Genomic DNA, 23,969 nt, shown 5'->3' on the forward strand with positions numbered 1-23,969 from the left:
AAGGACACAATTGCTAGTACTGCTTCTTTGAGCCCGTATAATTAAGTATTAAATGATTTGAGCTACATGCTCAAACGAATTTTACTAAGACATTGTCATCCCTTACACTGGAGAAGCTTCAAGTTAATCCCGGACGGGCTCGATCAGTAAATGTGTTACCCCGTAGCTGGTGTGTTGAGGACTGTCACAAGTTAACAGAAAAAAGAGTCGCATATGTACTGATTAAACACAGAGCGACTGCAAAATAGAGATGCCTGCTAGAAAATTATTATAGAAAATTACCCAAATGACTTACCCAGACACCGTCAATTTCTATCAACTACTCTTATTTACATTGGGGACATTTCGGGGCGGACGCAGGACTTCCTTGGGTCTATTATTATTATATGCAAGTGCATGCCTCACAAATATTTAGTAAAAGGGTCTTAGACGGTTAATAGCGATGCCAAAAGATCTTGCCTCTTAAAATTCAAAAACTTCAGGTACACATGCACTAGGTTGTACTTTATATTATATTGTAAACTGTTGATGTGACGCAGATGAGGTGCATTGAAGGGGACCCTTAAAAGGTTTAAAAGAAGAGACTTACGATTATTATATAGAGCTCAACTATTAATGATGCTTTCCAGATCGCATATAGGTTAGACAACTATATTTCGTGAACTAATCCAACCCAAAAATAGTTTTGACAATTTATCAAGACTCAATCAAATATTGATTATTTTAAAGCCTGTAATAACAAATAATGGTATTTGATAAAGACGTAGTTTTCAAGTCAACTAGACATTGTGCACAAACTAAAAGTTATTTAACACTTTTTATGGTATTATCATTTAGTTGGTATTGTTTATTTAACATATTGACGGATGTTACTCGTCTAAATTTCTTCGAAGTAGCGCGCGCAGCTTTCTTCTCGATGGCAAGTGCCACGAAGTAGCGCGCGCCGGGCCAGACCATTAACAATGGTCAATTATACATATTGTACATAAACATTTGATTGATATTAAAACGTTCGCGTTGTAGCGCGATGCTTGTATTACGTTGCGACCCCTTAATTGACGATGTCAATTCATGGCAGCTCGGCGCGGCACAGTAGCGCATCTCGCCGATCTAGCCAGGAGAAGCCTTATTAAGTGCGCGGCGCGGCACAGTAACGCATCGCGCTATAATGCGACCCCCACAGTCATTTCACTATGGTGGGTGTCAAGTAATTTGCGAGCATCGCGAGAAATCTCAGGTGCAACTGTACGAGAAGAACTCGCGTGCGCGGAGCGATAATCTCAGTGCTAAATAGTTACTGCGTGCACTGCAAAGTCACATTCAGAAAGTTCCAGACTATTTGATGTTGTGTGTTAACTTTTTTGATGATGTGATCGCTATGTTGACAAAGAGCTTATCTCTGGGCTCTGGCTTTTCAAATTTTTATCTTGCAGCATAGTGTGGTTGATTTTATCCGATTTTTTTAGATTTTTATGAAGGTTGTACCATTGTAAAACTTACATTGTGACAGTATAGATGGCGAAATATTTTTGAAAATGGTCCTAACACAGCTTTGATACTAACAATAACATTGGGTGAATAGATTGGGTGAACAAACTATGAAGCAGGCAATTATATGTGCTCATCCATCATTCTGCATATGTAAGCTCAGTAGTTTAATTGCTGATTCATACTCAATGGTGAATCGATAGAATTCATGTGTCGGAGATCTCGTGAGAACACCTTTTAATAATTATAGCCCTCAGGATCGCATTATCCTGATCCGGCCGTAATGTGTATTGAGGTATGCACTAATTGTGGGTGTAGGTATGAGGAGGGTCGGGACATGAGGAGAGGGCTAAGGATTCTATTTCTGCGAGGTGTATTTCAGCTAGTTCTACGATGAGGGGGGAGCCCATGGTGCCACCTTCGTCTTGAGAGTAAAAGGAGCCGTTGAATTCTAGGTAGGAGTTGTCGAGGCAAAAGTTGATGAGCGATCCTATGGTGGTGGTGGTGAGGTTGGAGGGGAGGAGAGTTGGTTTTTGTTCGTAGGATGTGATGACTGTTTTAAGAGCCAGGCACATGTCACAGGAGGTGTAGAGGCTCTTAACGTCTAGAGAGGAGTGATAGGAGTATGAGGGGTTGAGGGAGAAGTCGAATCGGTGCTTGAAGTCTGAGGAGTCTTTAAGGCGTAGGGAATTCTGAGCTAGGGGTTTGAGGACTGTGGCAAGGACTTTGTGGAGCGCTTGAAGGGGAGTGTTGTAAAAACTAACTACGGGACGGATGGGTGCGCCAGGTTTATGGATCTTAGGTTGTCCGTAGAGTTGAGGCCATCTAGGGTGAAGGTTCCGCATCTTGTTGAGTTGCTCTGTGGTGATCTTTTTTGTCATTGTGAAGTTTCTTGAGGACTTAGTGCAGTTTGGAGGTGACTGATTGTGTGGGGTCTTTGTTCAAAAGGGTGTAGCTACCTGAGGTCAAGTGTTCATTAACTTTATTTATGTATTGTTCGTGGGTTAACACCACAGTGGCGTTGCCCTTATCGGCTGGGAGAAATTTTAATTCAGATTCCTTAGATTTTAATGATTTGAGAGCAGTACGTTGTTAGGGAGTCAAATTGTCACGGGTCATGTGACATGTCACGTCGTTTGTCAAATTTGGATAATACAGGGGTAACCTGATAGGTAACGGAAGCTTCCATTCCTTCGCTGAACTGTTTGGTGTCGTTTTGAATGAGTGGAGCTAGTTCAGGTGTGGGATCTGAGGTGGGTGTCGGGACGAATTTAAGGCCGAGGGAGAGTACGTCGGTTTCAGCAGTGGAAAGAGTCTGTCCGGAGAGGTTGATGACTGTCTTGGCTTTAGTATCGTTCTTTGGGGTGGGTGTGGGCGATGTCTTGAGGAGAGGACCATGGAAAGTGGGAGCAGGTAGTGAGGGTGTCGTAGGGTGAGAGGAAGGGAGTATCGTATTCTGATAGGAGGGCAGCGAACTTCTTCTGGTGCGTGAGGAGGTGGCGTCTGTGGATGTATGAGGACTTTTTGGTGTTAAGGTGTGTGAGTTTTTGGAAGTACTGGGGGGTGATGATTGATTCTATCTGTCTGAGGTTGTGCTCGTATGTTCATATTTTGCTTTGTGCGTACTTGAGGCGGTAGTGGTTGAGCCTTTCGGTGATGAGAAGATTGGATGCGTGGTGGAGGACTTCAGTGGAGCGTTTGGTGGTGAGGGGATTGGTGAGTCGTATAGACCTTTTGGGATGAATGAGTGATCACGGCAGGCTTTCGGGAATGAAATATTAACCAATATCAAAAAGCACTACCAAGGATTGTATCGGGACTTCTATAAGAGTATAAACGGTATTTCTAGTCCGCGGTTTTATTCATAGAGGTTTTATGATGAACTAATTATTATCATATGACTGTGTTATAGGTTAGCGCACATCACTGCAAACGTGACTGTGCAGAGCCAATTCAGTGCCGTGTACAGTAGATGAATCCATAAATTTGGAACATAGGGACATCGAAGTATTTATTAGCTGTATTTGAGTGCTGGGAATCCTCAATTCGGTTTTCTAAGATGGATATTATAATATTATAGCTAAAAACTAGGCCTGCTTGACACAAATTCTCGCTCTCCAGCCGCTATTCATGGACAACAGAGGAGCAAGAGAGGTTTGGGGACCCCAACTAAGAACTATCCTGTACCGAAGTATAGGACCCCCTTCAGTTGTTCAGGTCCCCAAAGAAGGAAGAGCCCTCTCCTAACAAAAACTCAAGTCTAGACATACCAGCATTCCGAATTGATGACGAGATTGACATGACAGTCTCGATCGTCAACAAGAACGTGAAGAAACCAGGTTTCACGGATTTTTGATAGTCATAAATGCCTTCTAGCGTTCATATTACTGTCCGTTCATAATCATGACCGCTCATCTATTATCTAATGTCCGTCCAAATATGGTCTGATAAGGTAATGGCTAATCAACCTGTTGATACAATCAGTTTTTCCTATAATCCTGACTTTTTTCTTATGTTTTGCTACTGACTTCCAGCATTAGATGCAAACGAAGACCGGTATTCAATTATCAAAAATGTATCCACTTATATCCAAGCAAACATATACATCATACATGAACGCCTAAATTATAAAAAACTTAACTTAAAGGTTTTTGTCAAACTGCTATATTATTAGATTGTTACAAACGAACAGGAATTTCTCTTGTATAAACGGCAAACCCACCCATTACTCTCATAGTTTCCATTCTGTAATGAAAGCGTGGTCCCTAGGGAGTTGGTATGATGCAGGATAGACGCTCTTTACACACACGGCACTGCATTGGCTCTTCACAGTCACGTTTGCAGTGATGTGCACTAACAGGAGCGTCAACCAATCTGTAAGTAGCCCTAACACAGTCACATGATAATAATTGGTTCATCATAAAACCTCTATGAATAAAACTGCGGACTAGAAATACCGCTTATACTGCTTATACTATAGAAGTCCCGATACAATCTTTGGTAGTCCTTTTTGATGTTGGTTAATATACGTATTCGTTAATGTTAGCAAATATTTGGGAAAAGGGTTTTCGTCTTCTGAACTCGAGATCTTTCCTTCACAAGCCCGATAATAATTAAGCTGAGAACTATAGTGACGAGAGAGACTGGTGCCACTCGATAAGCCGGTTAAAGCGTATATTAGCATCTATGACATTCAAGTACATTTTAAAGCAATTTGCCCTTGAGAATGATAATTATAACCAGTTTAATCTTGTTCAGCGTACTCGAAAACATAGGGTTACAAGGTTTTCGCTTCGATTTTCATCCATAAAAAATCCTTATATTTTCAATTCTCTGCCGGCCAGCTGTGTTTAATAGTAAATTAGATGTCCCTTACACGCACCTAGCGTACACACCTTACACAACTTATATAGCACCCTATTGGCTCTGCACAGTCACGTGTGCAGTGACGTGGGCTAATCAGAGAGACGCACTCTAAACGTGATCTCTCCTGCGATAACCATAACAAATTTCCTTCATTACGTCCATTGGACGCGCACAGTCACGTGCGGGCAGTCACGTGCAGCGTGACTGCCAATCAGATTTTGTTATTATTTTGAGTTGTCCGACTATTTTGAATCTATTTTGATTTGAACAGAGGTCCTTATTTTACTTCCTACTTGTGGGGCCAATTATCAATTATCCACTACTACGAGCAGAAAAATTACTACCTTTTCATCCAGTGGCGTAACATTGCCTGTTGGCGCCCCCAAAAATTCGCCCCCCTAAGATAGTGCCCCCCTGCACAGTGGGGTCAGCAGGGACCTTCGTTACGCCACTGTTTTCATCCAAGGGTTACAACAAAATTCTCAACTTTTGTCATTTGTGTGGAATCCTGGATACAAATTCACTAAGCTCAGTTGGGAACTTTACTACTTGTCTACATCTTCGGTACTAGTAGCTTCTACGTTTATTCCTCAACCCTGACTCAAGGCCCAAGGGAAATCATCTGGGATGAGGACAAAAGCAGTGGCATAACGAAGGGCCCCGCTGTGCGGGGGGTGCCATCTTAGGGGGGCGCAAAATAGTCGTTTGAATGTGGGACAGTTTTGAAAAACTTAACTGAGTACTAGCAAAACTGCGCGTTTTGCTCTAGAAACACACTTTTTTAGAGATTTTACTAGCGTATCCTCTAAAATCACCTAATTTGTTCAATTTTAGGGAAGGGCGCCAAAAGGGGAGGGGGCGCATTTTCGGCGGGGGCGCCAACAGGCAACGTTACACCACTGGACAAAAGCATGGTCAAAAGTTTGATCAGAATTATTATCAAGATTTGCAGTCTCTAGATTCGACCACTAAGAATAAGTCTCTTTCAACCTCTTTTTCAAATTTCGTAACTTCTCCTATTTATTTTCTACATATAATATGCTATCATTTGTGCTTAATGATCTATATCTAATCTGTAATTGAATATTAATATTAAAAGCACTATCTAGTTATAGTGCTACAGAGAAGGTTTTTCGGTATGTACATAAGTAAAAAGAAATAGAGAAACTTATTGTTTCCTTAGATTCCTCCGAGTGCAACACACGATTACTGGAAATTTCCATAGATTCCTAGACATTGTCGTTATCAAGTCACATGACCTGATCCTAGACACTTTTTGGATTTCTGTCACCATATTAGTTTGCATTTCAAACTAAATGTATTGTAGTGTTTACAACTTCACAGTGCATTTAGTGAGATTCTCATCTAGCAGCTAGAGCTGTAGGTTATTCTGAACGGTACCAGGGGTACCCTGTAATGATATATACTTATCATGCGTTTGGGGCACAAAGTACTCCCCTCCTAGGCCAGGTCAACAGAGATTTTTCAGGCATTTCGCATAGAGAAATGGTCAAAATGGCCTGCGATATTTTGTGTGATTTGAAAATAAACATTAAAGAAAGGATTTTGTAGGTCCACGCATTGCCAACCTCTTAAAACCTGATTTATATGTTCAATTTTTAATTTGTATGTAAATTTGCATGTTTGACCGTTTGTGTTTTCTATACTGTATGAATTTTTGAAATTTGAAATGTTTTAGGGAGGTAACACTTGGAGAAAAATTCTTGTTGATGGTGGAGCCCTGACAAATTACAAGCATTATGGTCAGAGGATAATGTGTGATATTGATGTTTCCAACACCATAGTAAGGAAAGATAGTTTCATAGGTCTAAAAGTGGCAATCCATGAGCTGAGTAATAACTTTAATACTTTGGATTTATCAGATGATGATGACTGTATCTCTACTCAAACTGCGGTAATATTAATTAGATCATCGTTATTTTTTCCCGATCCATGACTCAAAGGTGCCGAAGGCACAAAAGAGTCAAGGACAAGGGTTAGCGATCGAGGTTTTTTTAATATGGTAGCTGTGCGAGCGTGCGACCACCGTACGGTACGTGCCTGCGAGCACTGTTATCGCCCACGTGACTACCTGCGCAAGGTTATTTTGCGTGATAATCTGAATTGTATAATTGTTGGCGCGCGGCGCTGAACCAACCAAGTACATTATTAATTTCATCATGTGCGTATCCCACTAGGCACTAATTGATAGCATATTATTATTATTTTGAGTTAGTATTACATTTCCTATTTTGCACAGATCCGTGTCAGGTTGCATAAACATAATACATAGAAGTATACACGATTTTCAAATTCAATATATAATTATATTAACTGGGCGGCGCTCGGCAGTCGGCATGTCACTTCGCCATATTTGCATGTTTATATAAACAGTAAAGACTGGGCCGTCCCCAGGTTGTATGGAATATGATATTTATACGCCATCACGGATCGGGAAATTGAGCGGCCATCCACAAAAGAAAAGCGGCCGCATTTCTTGTTAGAACCATTGTTTAGCATTTCTTTCCACATGATCAGTGCTTCTGATTCTGGTTTTAATCTGTTTCACTTTTCATCTGACAAAAATAACTTTTATCAGGTGGATTCTACAGCAGATTTAGTGGGCACATCTCTGCAGGTGGTGCAAATACCCTTGAGTTGTAGTACTGCACCGACGCCACAAATTGAAGAGGTAAACCAATAGCGACGATTCTAAGTTTTTATCGTTTATCATCATATCAGCACTCAGCAGGGAATATTTGATCGTTCTCTTCCTGTTTTATTTAAAATCTGCTGTCAAAAATCAGTCATGCCTTTCAACTTTCGTTATTCTATTTCAGTTAGTGGTCCCAGAAGGCGAGGGTGATTCTGAATCCGAAGAGGAAAAAGAAGATGAGAAAATAGAGGAGCAACCCCAAGAAGAACCTAAAGCTGAGAAAAAGAAAAAGAAAAGAAAGAAACGGTCAGTTTTATTTTAAGACTTACTCAGTTCTAAATGTAAAGAACTAGCACGAATATTCTTCATATTATCTAATACTACTAATGTCAATTGCTTGGATCATGGATGTGCCGTATTTATGTATCTGACATGCATAGGTGTGCATAATGTGTAACTTAATTAAACAAATATTTCGTATTATGATATTATGCTCAATACCAATCATTAATGTTTCGATAAGCTGCGCTGAATAGCCATAAGCAAAAGTTTTAAGTAATCAAGAAATATGTTATATTCATATGCAAAATACTTGTCGCAATTTAGGATGTTATATCTTCAACTTTTAAAGTGTGCAATCTCTTATCAATGAAAATATATTCTTCTTGTTTCCTGCTTTTCTGTTTAATGCAACATTTCAATGAATTGACCGCAGCACACAATATTTCAGCACCGCGTGATTTTCTCATAGCTTTTAAGCATCAATATTATCAGACTCAATTGTCATTGTGCCCGAGGCCATGATAAGGTCACAGGCGGCAATCGTTTTATATACAGCACTGTATTGCGGCCGCTCAGGTCACGTTGAAATGCATTTTAATCATGAAATTAGCAAGATAAAGACACCAGGATAGCTGTTTTAAAGCTAAGACAATAGTAAGCACATGCAGACGAGCTTCACACTCACTCACTCTCTCTCCCACAGTGCGATTGGGATATGTACTGTGAACTGTCGGTACGAGTCGGTGAGGCGGGTTGCCCGCAGGTTCAACTTCAAGGAGGTCGGCGAAAACGAGGACTGGGTGTTGTTTTGGACAGACTGCTCTGTTAGCATTGAGCGTGTCATGGACATGAAGCGTTATCAGGTGAGTGGGGCGCTGGGATTGTTCTAGAATTAATCTACTTTGTGGTATGATGTTTTAATGTTCGTGCGTTGCATTTTATTTTACGTATAATTTGTATTGGTAAACAGTATTAGTAATTGATACCAGAGTTATCACTATGACTACTTGACAACAAATCGTGCTGAAGGAAGTTATCACCCCTCAGAAAATCAACCATTTCCCGGGAATGAGCGAGATTTGCAGAAAGGATCTCTTAGCTCGAAACATGAATAGAATGCAGAAGCTCTTCCCAAAAGAGTACAATATTTGTCCCAGGTCTTGGTGCCTACCTGCTGAGTGAGTAGTTTTATTGTTGCTGCAGAAAAAAATATGATATATAACTAATAACACATGGCAACCGTATATTCGCTAAAAACTAATATGCTTTTAAAGACAGCGGTTCAAAACATCACGTTATTGGTCAGTAAAATTATATTCTTATTCATAATTGATAATTGGAAACACAATAATGAGCTCCTACTTGCTAATTTCAACCGCATCAAAATATATTTATAACTGAGGTTAGGGTTTTTTAAAAATGTATGCTCTAAACACGTTTTGATCACAACAAAGCAGATCATAATCCTAGCCGTTGTGGGTTGGTAACCACGCAGTTTCTTTTTTCGTCGTGATTTTGCACGTGCGGTCAGACATGCAAAACAAATATCTATATTGTAAAGGAGGCGTTCATAATATTATTACTACCTAAAGTCTAGTTATATCATTACTATTTAAAAAAACCGACCGCTCGCGCCAGTTTTATAAAACCTAAGCTTAATTAGCGAGGTTGGGGTATTATAGGCAGCGCCTCGAAATATGTTCTCTTGTGAGAGTTTTCGATCTCACTATTAATATTGGTCAAGTCAATCTATAAACTTAAATAATTAGCTGATTAGCTACCAGGAGTTCTTATACAGGGTGGGCCTCAAAAGTCTACCCGTCCTTATCTCTTAAAATTGTAACAGCTCGCTGAGATCTCACTAATTATTTAAAAAACAAAAAGTGGCATAACTTATGTTCTGATGAATATTTTTGCTTCTAAATTTCACAGAATGTTAATAACAAGTAGATAAACCTTTGTGGCAAGTTTTGTGTGATTGCGAGCTTCACTGAGCTTATTTGACCAATTCAGCCCCTGAGCGAGCTAGCTTGAATTTCTCACCCAGAAATGTTTACATTGGTTAACAGGAACCACCAAAAAAAATCCTGGGTAACAAAATAAAAAAACCAGCGATTTATTCACGTTTTACCAATTCTATTCACATGAATCCATCGCACATTCCATTCTCTCTATATTTTAACTGATAAGGACTATCACAGATGATCCTTCCTGCTTGTTTATATCGTTCTTCTCACATGGAATGTGCGATGTATCATGGTGAATAGAATTGGTAAAACATAAATAAATCGGTGGTTTTTTAATTTTTTTACCCAGGGTTTTTTTTGGTGGTTCCTATTAACCAATGTAAACATTTATGGGTGAGAAATTAAAGCTAGCACGCTCAGGAGCTAAAATTGTCAGACAAGCTCAGACTCAAACAAAACTTGGCACGAAGTTGTGTCTAATTATGATTGACATTCTCTAAAAATTTGAAGCAAAAATATTAATCAGAACGTAAGTTATGGCGCTTTTCCATTCTGAAATAAAATAATTAGTGAGATCTCAGCGAGCTGTTACAATTTTAAGAGATAAGGACGGGTAGACTTTTGAGGCCCACCCTGTAGTTTTAAAACTTTAAAACATCGATCTACCTGAGGTGGGAGGGAACACAGCCTTAAATAATATGAACACATCATCTTAATGCTTTAAAAGTGTGTGGTATTTGGGTATGCAGCTAAAACAACAACCCAATGTTGTATCATGCATTACCTTTAATATGGTATTTCCATATTAATTTAGGATAACAGATTTCTGTTACGTAACCATGGCAACAAATTTGTCGGTTATTCAAATGTCCGGGGTAACAAGTGTTACATTTACTGTTCTCTGATTTTAATTTCACTTGATTAACACTACAAATATCCGACCCTGACCGTACCTGCTAGCATATAAATTCATCCTGGGCCAGGATTGCTGGCTCAATGCCAGTTTTATATTCAGATGCAGTACTCCGATCCAATCCAATTTAACGATGCCGATCAAATTCAATATGTAATGTGTTTTATAATGTCCTTTATAATTCCTTTAAACATCTGTACAATTACTTCATCTGTACAATTACAATTTACAGGTCCCTATTAGGGCAGCGGCAACCGCCCTAATTCAATGTATTTTCAGTTACAGCGAGTTTATGACGTACCACAGATCGAAGAAGAACAAAACGTACATCATTAAACCCGACAACAGCTGTCAGGGAAAGGGAATCATGTTAACTAAAACTCCCAAGGTATGATTTTTATGGGTCTGGCAAAGGCTTTTTTGAGGGGCCGGAGACCATATTATGTGCATAATAATAGTATAGTATGATAAACTTGCTCTACATAGGAATTAGGGAATCATAATAAGATCAAAATGAATCCCACTCGTTAAGCAGTTAAGCCAATGAAATCCGTTCTAGACTAGTAAAACTAGGGGTTGCCATCCTGGCTATTACTAGGGTAGTGATAAGCTAGCTTCTCAGATTCTTTCTAGACTGGTAATGTTAGGGTTATTACCAGGTCGTATTATCATTACCATGGAAGGGGGATGGTTTCATGGTTTGTTTACTAATTAGGCTAGCTATGCATATAATTATAACCTTAATCGATTACCAGCCTGCTACTACCACCAAATGTGGTATTAGCAGGCTGTTGTCAGGATCGTAACCGTTTTTATTGCTAGTCTAAACGGGTTTAAATCTAACTAAGTTGTGGCAAGTTATTCCTTTTCATGCCAAAGTCCGTAAGGGTCTGCCCACACTACGCCATGTGGTGACGGGCCACATGGGTGGGTCAAAAAACCGGATTCACACAACGAGGCGTAGTGTGGGCAGACCCTACGGTCCCCAAAATTTCTGAAGTTTGAATATCTAGAATTAAGGTCAAATATCAGTAAGATGATAATATAACAATCAAAAATACCCCAAATATAATAAAGATAACAATATTATCTCCTTCACAGGTAGACATCAAGCACTGCGATAACTTCGTCGTTCAACAGTATCTATCTAAGGTGGGTTTGTAACAATCTTCTGTAATATACAATATACATGCCATATAAAACTTTTGTCAGTTAGATGAAACTAATTTCAACAGCTTGCATCACGTGTCATGACGTCACGTGTCATGACGTCACGTGATGTCTGGAGAAGAAGGGAGTGTTTAACGTCTGGCTCGTTTAAATCTGTGTCAAAGACAGAGCAAGGTGGCTCGACTGAGTTCTGTCGCCATGACAACGACTTGGGTTGAAGTTAGAGTGTTGAGTTACTAGTGTGTCCGAGAAAGGGAGGGTAGGGCAGCATGCTGCTTTGAGCGCTGATATTAATTTCAAGGCCAAGGATTGTCTCCTAATGTGGACTAGACATGGCTTATTAAGATTTGAGAATGTAAGCGATCTAACCGAATCCTCGGCGCGTTCAGGAGAATCAGCCCTGCCCTTGGTTTGAATCCGTGTAATTTTTTAAATGACCACCTCAATCTCGGTCTCATGAACAAATCCTGCACACTGTCGGTCACTGTACTCGCTTTCGACCACAGCGAATAAAATCATGATTATTCTTGAAAATTTCGAAGAGCATGGAATAATTGTGAAGTATTTGGCATGTTGTTACTCAGCAACATTTATTCGACTTGGAGCAAATTAAGAAACTAGTCTAGCGCGAGCAAATGATTTGACAACATGTTAGTTGGCTCTTGATGCCTGCTTGACAAGCTTGATGATCATGACGCAAAGTTCAGAATGTTCGACAGAAGTAATATTTATTTAAAATAATTTCATAAATACAAGTCATTATGTATATTGAGTGAATGCGTGTAATAGGATGAGAGCATTTTTGTTGAAGATGGAGAAATTAAGAAAGTAGTTACAAAGTTAAATAATTAGACAGTTTGTTACTTGGCCCGCCATGTTTGCTTGATAAGTTTAAAATAATAATGACGAATTATCCAAGTTTGACAGAAGTAACATTAAATACTTAAATATGTTTGGAGCAAGTTAAGAATCACGCAAGTTAAATAATTTAAAAACTTGTATATTTTATAATACCTTGTCAAGCCGGCTAGTAATTTTTACTTGAGAAGCTTAATTGTAAGTACAGAATGTCCTGAAGATTAGCCAGAAGTAAACTTGGAGCAAATTAAGAAACTAGCTTGAATAAATTCAATGAGTTGGCTCGCGAAGTTAAATTATAAGGACGGAATGATGGGAAAAATACTGAGCTGCAGTTGTCACTGCGCTTGGAACGGATCCGGAACAAGCCGATTGTGCTTCTTGAACCTCCACTCGTTGTTTTGATTGCCGTGTTTTCCGGATAAATAATGCTGCGACAGAACGATCACGTGTGATGATGTAACGGATCCTTCATAAAGATGATGTAATGTCAATGATTCGGACAGCTGTATATATAATATAACATAAGCTGCGTCTCATTTCGCTACGAATAGCTAAAATACTAAGCCATTATCATTAGATAAGAACTTTACAATCTAAAGTCAAACCTTCATTTACTATGCCTCACGAGTCACGATGAATACTAAATAACCTGGTAAACGGAGGTATTAGGTAAATAGAGTTGTGATTTACTTACATGAAAATAGTAGTAACTCGGAGGAAAGGAAATGTGCCAAGTCGCGGTATTAGTCGAAGGACCCGTAAATTTAGGGAATGTGAATACAAGTTTGACTGTTTACATAATGTTCACTTTAATTAATGGTCCAGAATGGTTTACTAAATTTCTATTTGATGTTTTATTTCCATAATATTCAATAGCTTGAAGTACCGTGAGAAATTGAAGTATCTTTGACATTTGCGATTGCCAATAAATTCCTCAAGTCTCCTCTGATCTTAGATTATCCAACAAGGGCAATTAGAAACAATAATGGTGGTAGCCAATAAATCTACAGCTTGTTAACTAAACGTTTGTGTTGCAAAATTTATAATTGATAAAACAATTTTTACAATAGTTACACTAGACACTCATATAACACAAAGTATTGATTGGGCTTCTCAAACAAAAGTGAACAACAAAGCTATTACGTTTTACTACCTAGATGCAGTTATTCTGTACTGAGTTGTCATGTGAACACTTCCCTGGTAGCTCTTGCTCATTTATAAATCAATAACCGGAAATCCGTGGATCACATCATCAATTAATCTGATCTCTGTGGGAGTAATATTAGAGCTGTTTTTAATGGTTGGACATCGTTCTAATGCTTCCATACTTTTCAGCCGTTCCTGATAGACAACCTAAAGTTTGATTTGAGAGTTTATGTTTTGGTTACGTCATGCGATCCTCTGAGGATTTACGTGTACAAGGATGGGCTGGTTCGCTTTGCTGTTACACCTTATCAAGACCCAACAAATAATAATGTGGTAAGTGGTTTTAGTCGAGATGGAATATTCTTAGCAAATTACAGTTTTAGAACACGTCTTTCTCCGTTATTAAATTAAACGCCAAAAAGGAGCTAGTGGAATGCTCCATCTTTTAATTTATTGCTTCTCAGTGCAAAAAAACTGCACAAAAAGCCTCCAAGTACAGCGTACACACACACTTTGTGCAGGATGAATTCTCACTAATGTTGGACACATTGCACTGCGAGAATAAATTGTGTACTGTGTGTGTAAGAGTCCTGATATACCGCTCTACTGCTCCAATGTCACGCACATCCTTGCAGCTTGTTTTTTGTGAAGCTGTTGTGCTCGAGGGAAAATTCAAACTTCCAGACAATCAAACATCCCCCAGCCGGGATAATATTATTTTCACGTGCAAAATTACTTCGCATAATGTTTTATAACTCACTTTCTAAAAAGTTTCCACGATTGATCAATACACACACACACCAAGAAACTTTTTGTCTTATTTTTAAAAGCTCGAATGTAGTAATTTTCATTATGCTCTGTTTACAAGGAATGGATTAGTATATATCACAGCATAACAAGCTGTGGTTTTCAGTACAGTAACAGTGAATGTAGGACTACTGGGCGAGGCGGCGTCTTTTAAATTGCATTAACAAATTGATTAAGAAATTATTAACTGAAGCGTATTGAGTTGGTTATTGCTTGTCACCCCTAACCGTATGATTACAGAGCTGAAAAATCAATTAAATGATAGTCCTAACTCCTAGAGACTGAACGGAATGATTTCTTTTTGAATTTTGTCTGAGATTTAGTAAGTTTTTATTAGATGTGGCAAGCAGGCCCGTGAGCAGGCAAGCAGAACAATCATCTGGTAATTACCAGCCAATTACCTGGCAATTACCATGTAATTAGAAGGTCATCAGAACACGATGCAGATATAACATGTAGTATAATAAAGGAATTTCAGGACGATGTTTTGATGCACTTGACGAACTACGCAATTACAAAACATTCCAGTGACTTTATTAGGGACGATGAAAAGGGCCACAAGAGGTAACAGCTACTTCTTTGTGATCTGGAAAATTTTATGTTGATAATAACAAGTTTATCTGATAAAAACACGCAAATTGAAATATAAATTAACCTTATATCAACATGCAGAACTGTGCAAAAACACATTTTAAATATTAGATTTAACAAAAAAACTTTGATAAAACTAAACTTAATAAATCAAACTTGAATGAAACAAACTTATTTAAATATAGACTTTAATGAAAATAAACTTTAAATTTAACAGCGAATCAAAGCATATTGATGTCATATTCTTATTTTCTTGCAATAAGTTAAGCTACAGCGATCAAATTATAATCATCGCAAAAATGTTCATGTTGGCTTTGGAGTATGTGTACTCAGGTGGCTTGAATTTTGGCGCATTGTGAGCTACAATATGTTCGAGCAACCGCCGTGCTCTTTACTGCTACTAACTTATCCGGGGATTCGCTTTTTAAATTTTGGTTTATTATAAGGTAGACATTTGAATGGTGTGAAGGAAATAAAAGGGGAAAAAATGGTTGGGATTATTTTGAATTAATATAAGAGTTGTCCATCTGAGTAATCTAAATTCGAGATTTAATTCAATTTCTTGGATTCTCGACGGAGTTTGTCTAATTATAATAAACTGGTGGGAAATTTTCATGTTTGGCGCGCGTGTCAGAGACGTACAGGAACGCGCGCAAACAAAATTGTAATCTTTTGGTGTCTTTAATTGTCTTTTGCCATACCATGCGCGTTGCTATGGTTACGAGATGACCTTTGATTTGGCGTTCTCACAATTTCTTTTCACCGTGATCAGTCAATATAATAAAGCATATAATGATTCCTCAAAATGGAGACATTTTCTCAATTTCAGATTTCGCCCAAAACAGCTTTAAACTGATCTATCATATAAGTTATCAGTTCTAATATAACAGGAAAGTGTTTTGAATCGGTGAAAAAGGGTGGCGAAGGTGAAATATGCCAAAAATTCATGAAAATTCTGAAAATTCTGAAAATTTCCAAAACATCGTTGGAAACCGGATTTCCAAGATAAGTAGAAACGTTAACTGTCCAAATAGATCAGGGAGGGCGTTTACAGCTGTTTGCGGACCTCAGGCGCATGAAGACACCGGAATGTGGCTTTCAAATGGGCATTTTCGGGTGTTTATTAAGATGGACAAATTAAAGTCAGATTGTTTGCTCAAATTGGTTGGGACATGCCTTAATTGTACTGGATGACTTGCACGTGTGATCCATCGCAGAAAACTGGAATTCCAACATCTGAAATAAAGTCATGACTCTGCATATGCTCCGTAAATAGTCTGTGTCCTTTCCTTGATCTAGTTCTGCGAAGAACGAAGTTACACAGCCATTGCATGCTAATTTAGGATACTGAAACGAAGATGACATCAAACATAAGATAATTAATAAACGCCAATCTAACTGAAATTTACTTACAGGAAGATAACGCATTTAAACAAATGGTTGGAAACAAACGGATACAACAGGGAAAAAATATGGGCAGATATCGAAGATGTTATCGTTAAGACACTGATCGTTTCGCATCCGACATTGAAGCACAATTACAGGACATGTTTTCCTAATCATAACCGTGGCAGTGCCTGTTTTGAGATTCTAGGGTTTGACATCATGCTGGACCGAAAACTAAAGCCGTGGTTACTTGAGGTAATGCTTCCAATATTTTGAATTTATTAATGTTTCATTATTGTAACATAGAGAGATAAGTCAACACAGAGAGGGCTGTTTAGAAGGTGTTTCTAGGGAATTAAAATCTTCCGGATTTGTTCGCCCAAGATCTCTTACAGCTAAACCATTATTCGTATCTTATTATATTGATGATCCTAAGTAGGAATGTAAACAGAGTACAGACCGTAGCTTCAGCTTAGGTTTTCAAACGGTATGGTTTATTCTTCCATTCGATCAGTTGTCACAAGCGAGAAAGGTTATTTTTATCATGTTTACGGTTTACTGCAACCAAGACTGACGAAAATAACAGACATTCTGATTTTATCTTCCTCATTGCGCCAATATCTAGAAAATAGATCGAAATCGACCATATTAACATGAGTTATGTCTCCTCTAATATGTATCTTGATAAGTGGTTAAACGCCCGAACCGGAAACGTTAAATCGCTCTTTTGTCTTTTTTGCCCGTTATCAGCTTATTTCCTTTCCGAAGCCAAGATACAAACTAAAGAGTTCAATATATGCTTGTAGTTGTCTATATCTCTGCTTAAGTGCGCTAGTTAGTTTCGTATCTTTTCAGGTAAACCACTCCCCCAGTTTCCATACAGACTCTCCTCTTGACAAAGAAATTAAAGAGGGATTCCTAGCGGACACCATAAAAATGCTCAACTGCAGCTATCTCGAGAGGTTTGCGATATTTTTCACAAATATTTCATGAAATAGTAGTTAGTCGAATGATAAACCAAAAATTCGCCTGCTAAATATAATTGCAAATCCTTTATTACTTTAAAAGGAAAAAGTATAGGGAAAAATCTACTCGACCACTGAAATAAAAAACAGTAAACCGGCCAACTCTTTTAACATCTGTCTATGAAATTTTCTTGTTTTCCTTCGTTTGCTTCTCAAAGGAGGACTTCTTATCATACATCTGCTCTCCGTTATTTTCCGCAGCTGATTCAACATTAACCGAATTGAATTTGTCCTAATTTATATCATTAGGAAGCAAATAAACAGGGTTGCAAGCTCCATGAGCAATAATTTATAATCTTATTAAGTTATTAGCTGGTAAATGACAATTTTCTGGTGAGAAGGTTTAATAAATTTCCCCAATTTCTCAATAATTTCCTAGAAATTTTATTAACTTGCCACACCATGTGTCCATTTTGTAGATCACAACCAAGTTAATTAGCAGAAATCGCTTAAACTTCATGAGAGATAGTCGATGATCTAACTATGTTGTAGATTAAACAGCTTGTAAAAAAGTTAATGAACACACGAGATTACAATAACAAGTGGTTGTTAAAGCCAGTGTAACCCCACAGAAAACGTTGTATTGAGGAGGACAGGCGGCGAGTGAAGGAGAGACTGTTTGCAAAGAGTGGTACCCGTCAACAACAGCACCAGGAGTCGCTGGAGACGGACAAAGCGTACTCGCTGGTCTTAGAACAAGCCGAGGCTAACAACTGTGGCGGGTACCGCTGTGTTTATCCGTGTATTAACGAGGCAAAGTATAAGCCCTTCTTCCAGCAGAGTGGATCTCTTTTTACTGAAACGGTAGGTTCCTACTTGAAGACCGTTTAATTTCCAGTACCTGAAATTTTATCAAAACATTAAAAGTTCCTAATTTAAAGAGTTAATTCGTCGGCAAAATCTAGAAAATATTACAGGGCATTTAATAATTCCTGGATTTATTTGGACTCGCGTCTTTTTCGAATGATTGGAACGTCTCAATTGTTGTGATGATAATTTTTCGAACCAGGGCACCTTTTTAAGCACTAAGTTCTTGACCCGCACAAATAAATTTCCTACAGCAGACCTTTCATATGGTTTTTGTTTGAGTTCATAGGTCATCTCAGGGACTGCATCTGAGTAGACCAGACTTTTCCAGAAACCCCATTGCTAAATGTATTTGGGGTCTGGCTAGTGTGGCGGCCACAAGAAACCGGTTTCCCTCGATATCAAACGGGAACCAAAAATTCCTTTCATCACTCCATTGCCTCGTAAGACCAGTGTGGGTGACCCATCTTGCCGGAAACAGCATTTGTTCAGCACATTCTACCTCTTATGCTTTTCTTGAACATCGCGATCTGAATTTTGCTGATCTTTATAGCCTCCCCTTCGCCCACCTTTGAATAAATACGGAACGGAACACTGTGTATGACCACTGGCCAGTGACTAACTTCCTGTTTGTCATTCAAAATTGATAAATCGGTTTTAAAAATACTTCAAAACTTGTCGTATGGTCTTTAAATCTAAATTCTTTTGGTCAAAGCCTCATCAGAGATGTATGTTTTATCTATTATCACACATAAAATAAAATATTTGGACAGGTAGCCTCGAAAGCCCGGCAGGAGTGCGCGAGACTGCAGCGGGAAGCAATCCTGGCAAAGCAGAACGAAGGAAGACCTCGTGGTAAAGCAATTGATACTGGGGAAAGTGGGGAGGCAGTTGGACGGAGACGCATCAGAAAAAAAGTCCGGCCGGTCCCTGAGAGACTTTACAAGCGGCCTTCTTTTAAAATGGTACGTGCACGTTATGAGAGTGATGTTCAATTTGTCGACTGTTTTAAGAAAAGAGCGTATTTCACCACACGAATAGTTGATCATATAAACTCATGAAACTCTTACAGTAGAAGCAGAGTGTTGGGAATGATTGTATCACTAACACTGCTGAACTTTAACAGGTTTAATTTGGTTTTAGGTACGGATAGATTGCAGTTGCACGGGTTAAATCAATAAACAGGTAAAATCTGTAGCCGTGCAATTAAACCGATCCTAAAACCGGACTTGCACTAAAGTTCAACAGTGTAACTAAAAGTTGTGAACAGTTAATTTACCACTGTGTGTTATTGTTTAGGAAAACCTCCCGCCCGGCTCGCCTCGGTTCCCTATTCACATGACTACAGCTACCTCCCCTAGAAAGAGCGACTTGCTCAACGACCAGATCAAGGGGCTGGCCGGGTCGGCCCCCCACCAGGATAACATCTTCAAGGAAGCATCCCGCTTGAGAAACCTAACATTTGAGAAGGCACGCGAGAATATCGTTATCAAAATGCCCACTATGCCCATAAACCCCCAAAATGACTACCTGAAAGTAAGGTGTTTCCTGGGTTCTGTCTCATCTTTCCCCACCATGATGCCTAGTGATTCGTCCTTCTACCCGGGAATGTTCAAAGTGTTGTCCAGGGTGAGATCCGTGGAGTCCCTCTGTGAAGCACTACCTTGTCACCTAGTTACTTTTTCACCAAGTGCCGTAATCACCCAGTGGCGTTATCACCCAGTGGCGTTCATTGTGTCGTCTCACTCTGTCTTCCTGTACGTATATTCCATATAAAATCTTGCATGCATATTACTTTAAATAGTTCATCTTCGTAATTTGTAATTGTCAGTGGTGTTAAGTTAAATTGTAAATTTAAAGTAATTATTTTACATATAATCTTAAAATATTTCGTATTCACATTTCATTTCTGAACATTAATATTGACATTCCATATAAGATTTAAATCATATTTGCTTATTATGGCGGCTCACGAAGACAAACATAATTTAAATTCATTTAGATATATGTGGGATTTGGAGAAGACATCCCAGATATTTTTGGATCTCTTCACGGCGAAATTGGCGAAGATTTTTTCCCATCTTCGCAATTTTTGCAATTCAGATGAGATGAGAAATTTCACGAGCAGTAAGGCGGAAAAGAGAAAAATTTCTTCGAGTAATAAAAATTGATGGCCAAAATACTCAAAATAGTGGAATTATCCTTGAACTTTTCTCAGCGTTTTTTACTACATAGTAGTAGTACATACAGCGATCAGCAATCAGAATGTTTGTGTAATGTTCGTAGCACAATTACTCTTTCTTGAGGTGGAATAGTGGAATAAAGCGGATTAATATTCTGTGTTGGGATTGTTTCTAACATCCACCTTAACCACTATTTCTTGAGGTTTTTTGTTATCAGTTAATTCTTTATCGTCTTTCTCTGGATCCCCCATCTTATTATCTCTGTTGTCTTCTTTCGTTAATAAAGGATACAATTTTCCTGGAGAATTATTCAATGATTTTTGTTCAGTGTTCGGCGTTAAATCGCCGTGAGGACTGGACTTGTTAAAGATTGTGAAATGAGTATGGGCAGCTTGTCCGCCGCTTCCTGACGGAGTTGTGTACTCCTCTCTTGACGTTCTCCGACTTTCATGCCCTCGTCGGGGCATCAGACCGTTGACGTGCTCCCGAAAATCCTTCATCCTGAGGTAGAAAAGCAGGGGGTTCAGCGCTGCGTTGAGTGCGATGCTCAGAATATGAGTGACTCCCACCAGGTAGGATTTGACGTAGTCGTCAGTGACGACTGCGTAAGGTGGCACTGAGAGTTGACTTGACCGGGTCTGTACATAGAGGTATATCACGCTGTATGGAATGTTGAGGACAAGGTAGGTTCCTGTGATCAGCACAATTGTTATTCCGGACTGGAACGAACTGTCCTTTGAGGGACCATTTCCTTTAACTCGCTTCACAGATTCTTTCATTCCTTTTGACTTTGTTACGCCGGTGGTTCTGGTGAATGTAATTCTGGCGAAGTTGCGGTGTGCGATTACCTTTTTCTTGTACTGCCTACTTTGCAAGATGATCTTGTAGAGGCTGGCCAGAGCCGAGATGAAAGTGAGAGGAACTGGGATAAGAAGCATGGTCGGGATGGACATGACAATCATGTAGTAGGTGACGTCACGGGAACCATTTCCCACAAACTGGGACTTGTTGAGACCTAGGGCACACCATTCTGCCTTGTAGTAGTGGGATATTCCGTAAAAGGCAGGAGTGGTGCAGAACAGCCACACCGCATACACAATCAGACTCACTTGAACTACCCTCGTCCTGATAGCAGTGAAGGGGAGAAGGATTCTGACGGTCCGGGTGATGCTCAGAACTGCCACCAAGTAGACCGAGTATCTAGAGCTGAAATTCCACAGAGATCCCCACGTTTCTCTGAAAATGACGTCAGAAAAAGGACCCGGACTGCGCCCCTGGACGTAACATAGTCCCACGAAGAGAGCTAAGATAGATGTGAGAAGGTCGGTTAGGGTGACAGCGCAGAAGATCGGGGAGAAAACACTGTTACGGATACTTTTCCAGAAGAAGTTAAGAGCGAGGGTGTTACCGACTATTCCCAGGAATAGGGAACCAGCAAGGACTACTATCCCGATCACGAGTGTGATGTACTTGTCTTCTTCCCATTCTGGAACCATCGCAACTAAGGGAACTTCGGTCATTTTAATGAGTAAAAATATATGCGAAAATGGGATCTTTTAGTTTTAACTTTAAAATTTTTTTGGATGTTATCCTTTTTAAGTCGTCCAAAAAATTACTTTAAAAACGTTGTCAAGCACGTTAAAGAGAATTATTTGTCTATTTTTCATCCCGTCGGTCAACTCTAAAGTGCATCTTATCATGGATAGATTTGTCGATCTTTAAAATCATTTTACTTTTAGATAAAATATCAACGTCACAACGTGGTAAATGATCTGAAGGCCACAGTGATGCACGCCGCCGCCGGACGCCGCCGCGCCGGCACATTTTCACACGCCGATACCTCTCAAGTCGGCGTGGCGTGAAAGGAAATATAAAGAGTATGGAGCCAGTCAGGGTTGATCTTGAACTCTAGGAGATCCAAATTGTCCAACATTGTCAAGAATTTGATTTTTCTTAAATATAATTGTAAAAATCACCAAATATAATTGTAAACACCACACTTATTACATCATTATTTCATGCACGCACGTACGCCACAATTTTTGTGGGCCTGGAAATTCAAACCTAAATTTTGACAAAATTATGTTCCACGCCGCCGAACGCCGCCACGCCGGGCCATTTTGGGCACGCCGCCGCCGGTTGGCGAAAAATGAACCGGCGTGCATCACTGGAAGGCCAAAATAGATTGTATAAACTTAAAGTTTACGCACGGTTGACGCACGGTTACGTAATTACGCAGTTAACTCGAGGTTGACTACAGTCACTGTTGCTTACCGCGAGTTTATCGTACAATTACTGTTCCGTACGTGACCGACCTGATATCAGGCTGGATAATTAATGATTTTAATCGAGTCCGGTTCTGATACGCTTTTTTAAGTTTAAACAGCCAAAAATGGTATTAAGTGGGCGGAATTCAAACCAATCAGCCTTGCATGTAGGAAAATTGTTATGTCGGAAGGATTTATTGCTAAAGTAGTCATTAAATATAGTGCTAAAGTAGTCATTAAATATAGTGCTAAAGTAATTAATGGGATGGGATTCTAGCCACAGCCGTATTTCATGCCATGTTTTAAGTAGCCGAAGAATCCAGGTCCAAGGAATCCAAGGTTGCAACTATGCATGCATATAGTGCTAAAGTAGTCATTTTGTTACTTGCTTGATCAGTGTTATCCCATAAAAACAGATAATGGAACCACGCCCTAATAACCCAAAACGCCTAATAACTGAAAAAATAAGTATTTAAGTGGCCATTTCGGTTATTTTAAGCCAACCTAATATTCTGTACGATTTTTAGAAGCTGATATAACCATTTAATATAATAATAGAACACAAATGGGCATGGCCAAAACGGCGATTTTTCCAGTTTTATAGACCTTTGAGAGGCCACAAAAACTTATCAGCTGTCGGCTATGAAATGCAGGCAAATTTCCATAACTGACCAGGTTACTAAAGTTATAGCTGTACGTCACGTGGTAGTCAAAAATGTTTCTTGGAAATGCGACACAGATTTGTCCGAAAATTCGATGTAATACGTTTCATAAAGAAGGCTTACGGGTGAGATGCAGTACACGTGATGATTAATACACTTAAGGGTATTTACTTTTAAATAAGATACTTAACGATCCGAAATGAATATGTCGGGTGTGGTGCCCGCACTGTGGGCCTATAATTTAACAAGGATGTAGTAATAATGCGATAAGTATTTGGAGTAAAAAAGTTTATGGAGTAGAAATACGTTCGTGGACATAGCCTGTAGACTGTAGATTCATAGCCGTTTTTAAACGTTAATTTTTGTTTTAATCTTCTGTGTTATTTGTTTGA

At 39.1% G+C, this 23,969-nt stretch overlaps 1 protein-coding gene across 16 annotated transcripts in view; it reads left to right on the plus strand.

The window, feature by feature from the left end:
• The window catches only part of LOC134815693 (tubulin polyglutamylase ttll6-like), a 100,540-nt gene that overhangs the window by 64,428 nt on the left and 12,143 nt on the right, over positions 1-23,969 (plus strand). For 7 of the 16 annotated variants that reach the window (XM_063824271.1, XM_063824259.1, XM_063824258.1 and 4 more), the window contains exons 2-15: positions 6,552-6,769; positions 7,454-7,546; positions 7,695-7,816; positions 8,496-8,655; positions 8,840-8,970; positions 10,952-11,060; positions 11,774-11,824; positions 14,039-14,182; positions 15,135-15,220; positions 16,663-16,888; positions 17,489-17,595; positions 18,231-18,462; positions 19,239-19,430; positions 19,765-20,094. In XM_063824271.1, coding sequence (XP_063680341.1) covers positions 6,629-6,769; positions 7,454-7,546; positions 7,695-7,816; positions 8,496-8,655; positions 8,840-8,970; positions 10,952-11,060; positions 11,774-11,824; positions 14,039-14,182; positions 15,135-15,220; positions 16,663-16,888; positions 17,489-17,595; positions 18,231-18,462; positions 19,239-19,430; positions 19,765-20,094 — 2,124 coding nt within the window. In that variant the 5' untranslated portion in view covers positions 6,552-6,628. The remainder of the gene's footprint in view (positions 1-6,551; positions 6,770-7,453; positions 7,547-7,694; positions 7,817-8,495; positions 8,656-8,839; positions 8,971-10,951; positions 11,061-11,773; positions 11,825-14,038; positions 14,183-15,134; positions 15,221-16,662; positions 16,889-17,488; positions 17,596-18,230; positions 18,463-19,238; positions 19,431-19,764; positions 20,095-23,969) is intronic. The other 9 variants (XM_063824263.1, XM_063824267.1, XM_063824265.1 and 6 more) reach the window with 3 other exon arrangements.

This window comes from Bolinopsis microptera, chromosome 5 (assembly GCF_026151205.1).
Source record: "Bolinopsis microptera isolate Bmic1 chromosome 5, MBARI_Bmic_1.0, whole genome shotgun sequence".
Classification (NCBI taxonomy): Eukaryota; Metazoa; Ctenophora; class Tentaculata; order Lobata; family Bolinopsidae; genus Bolinopsis; species Bolinopsis microptera.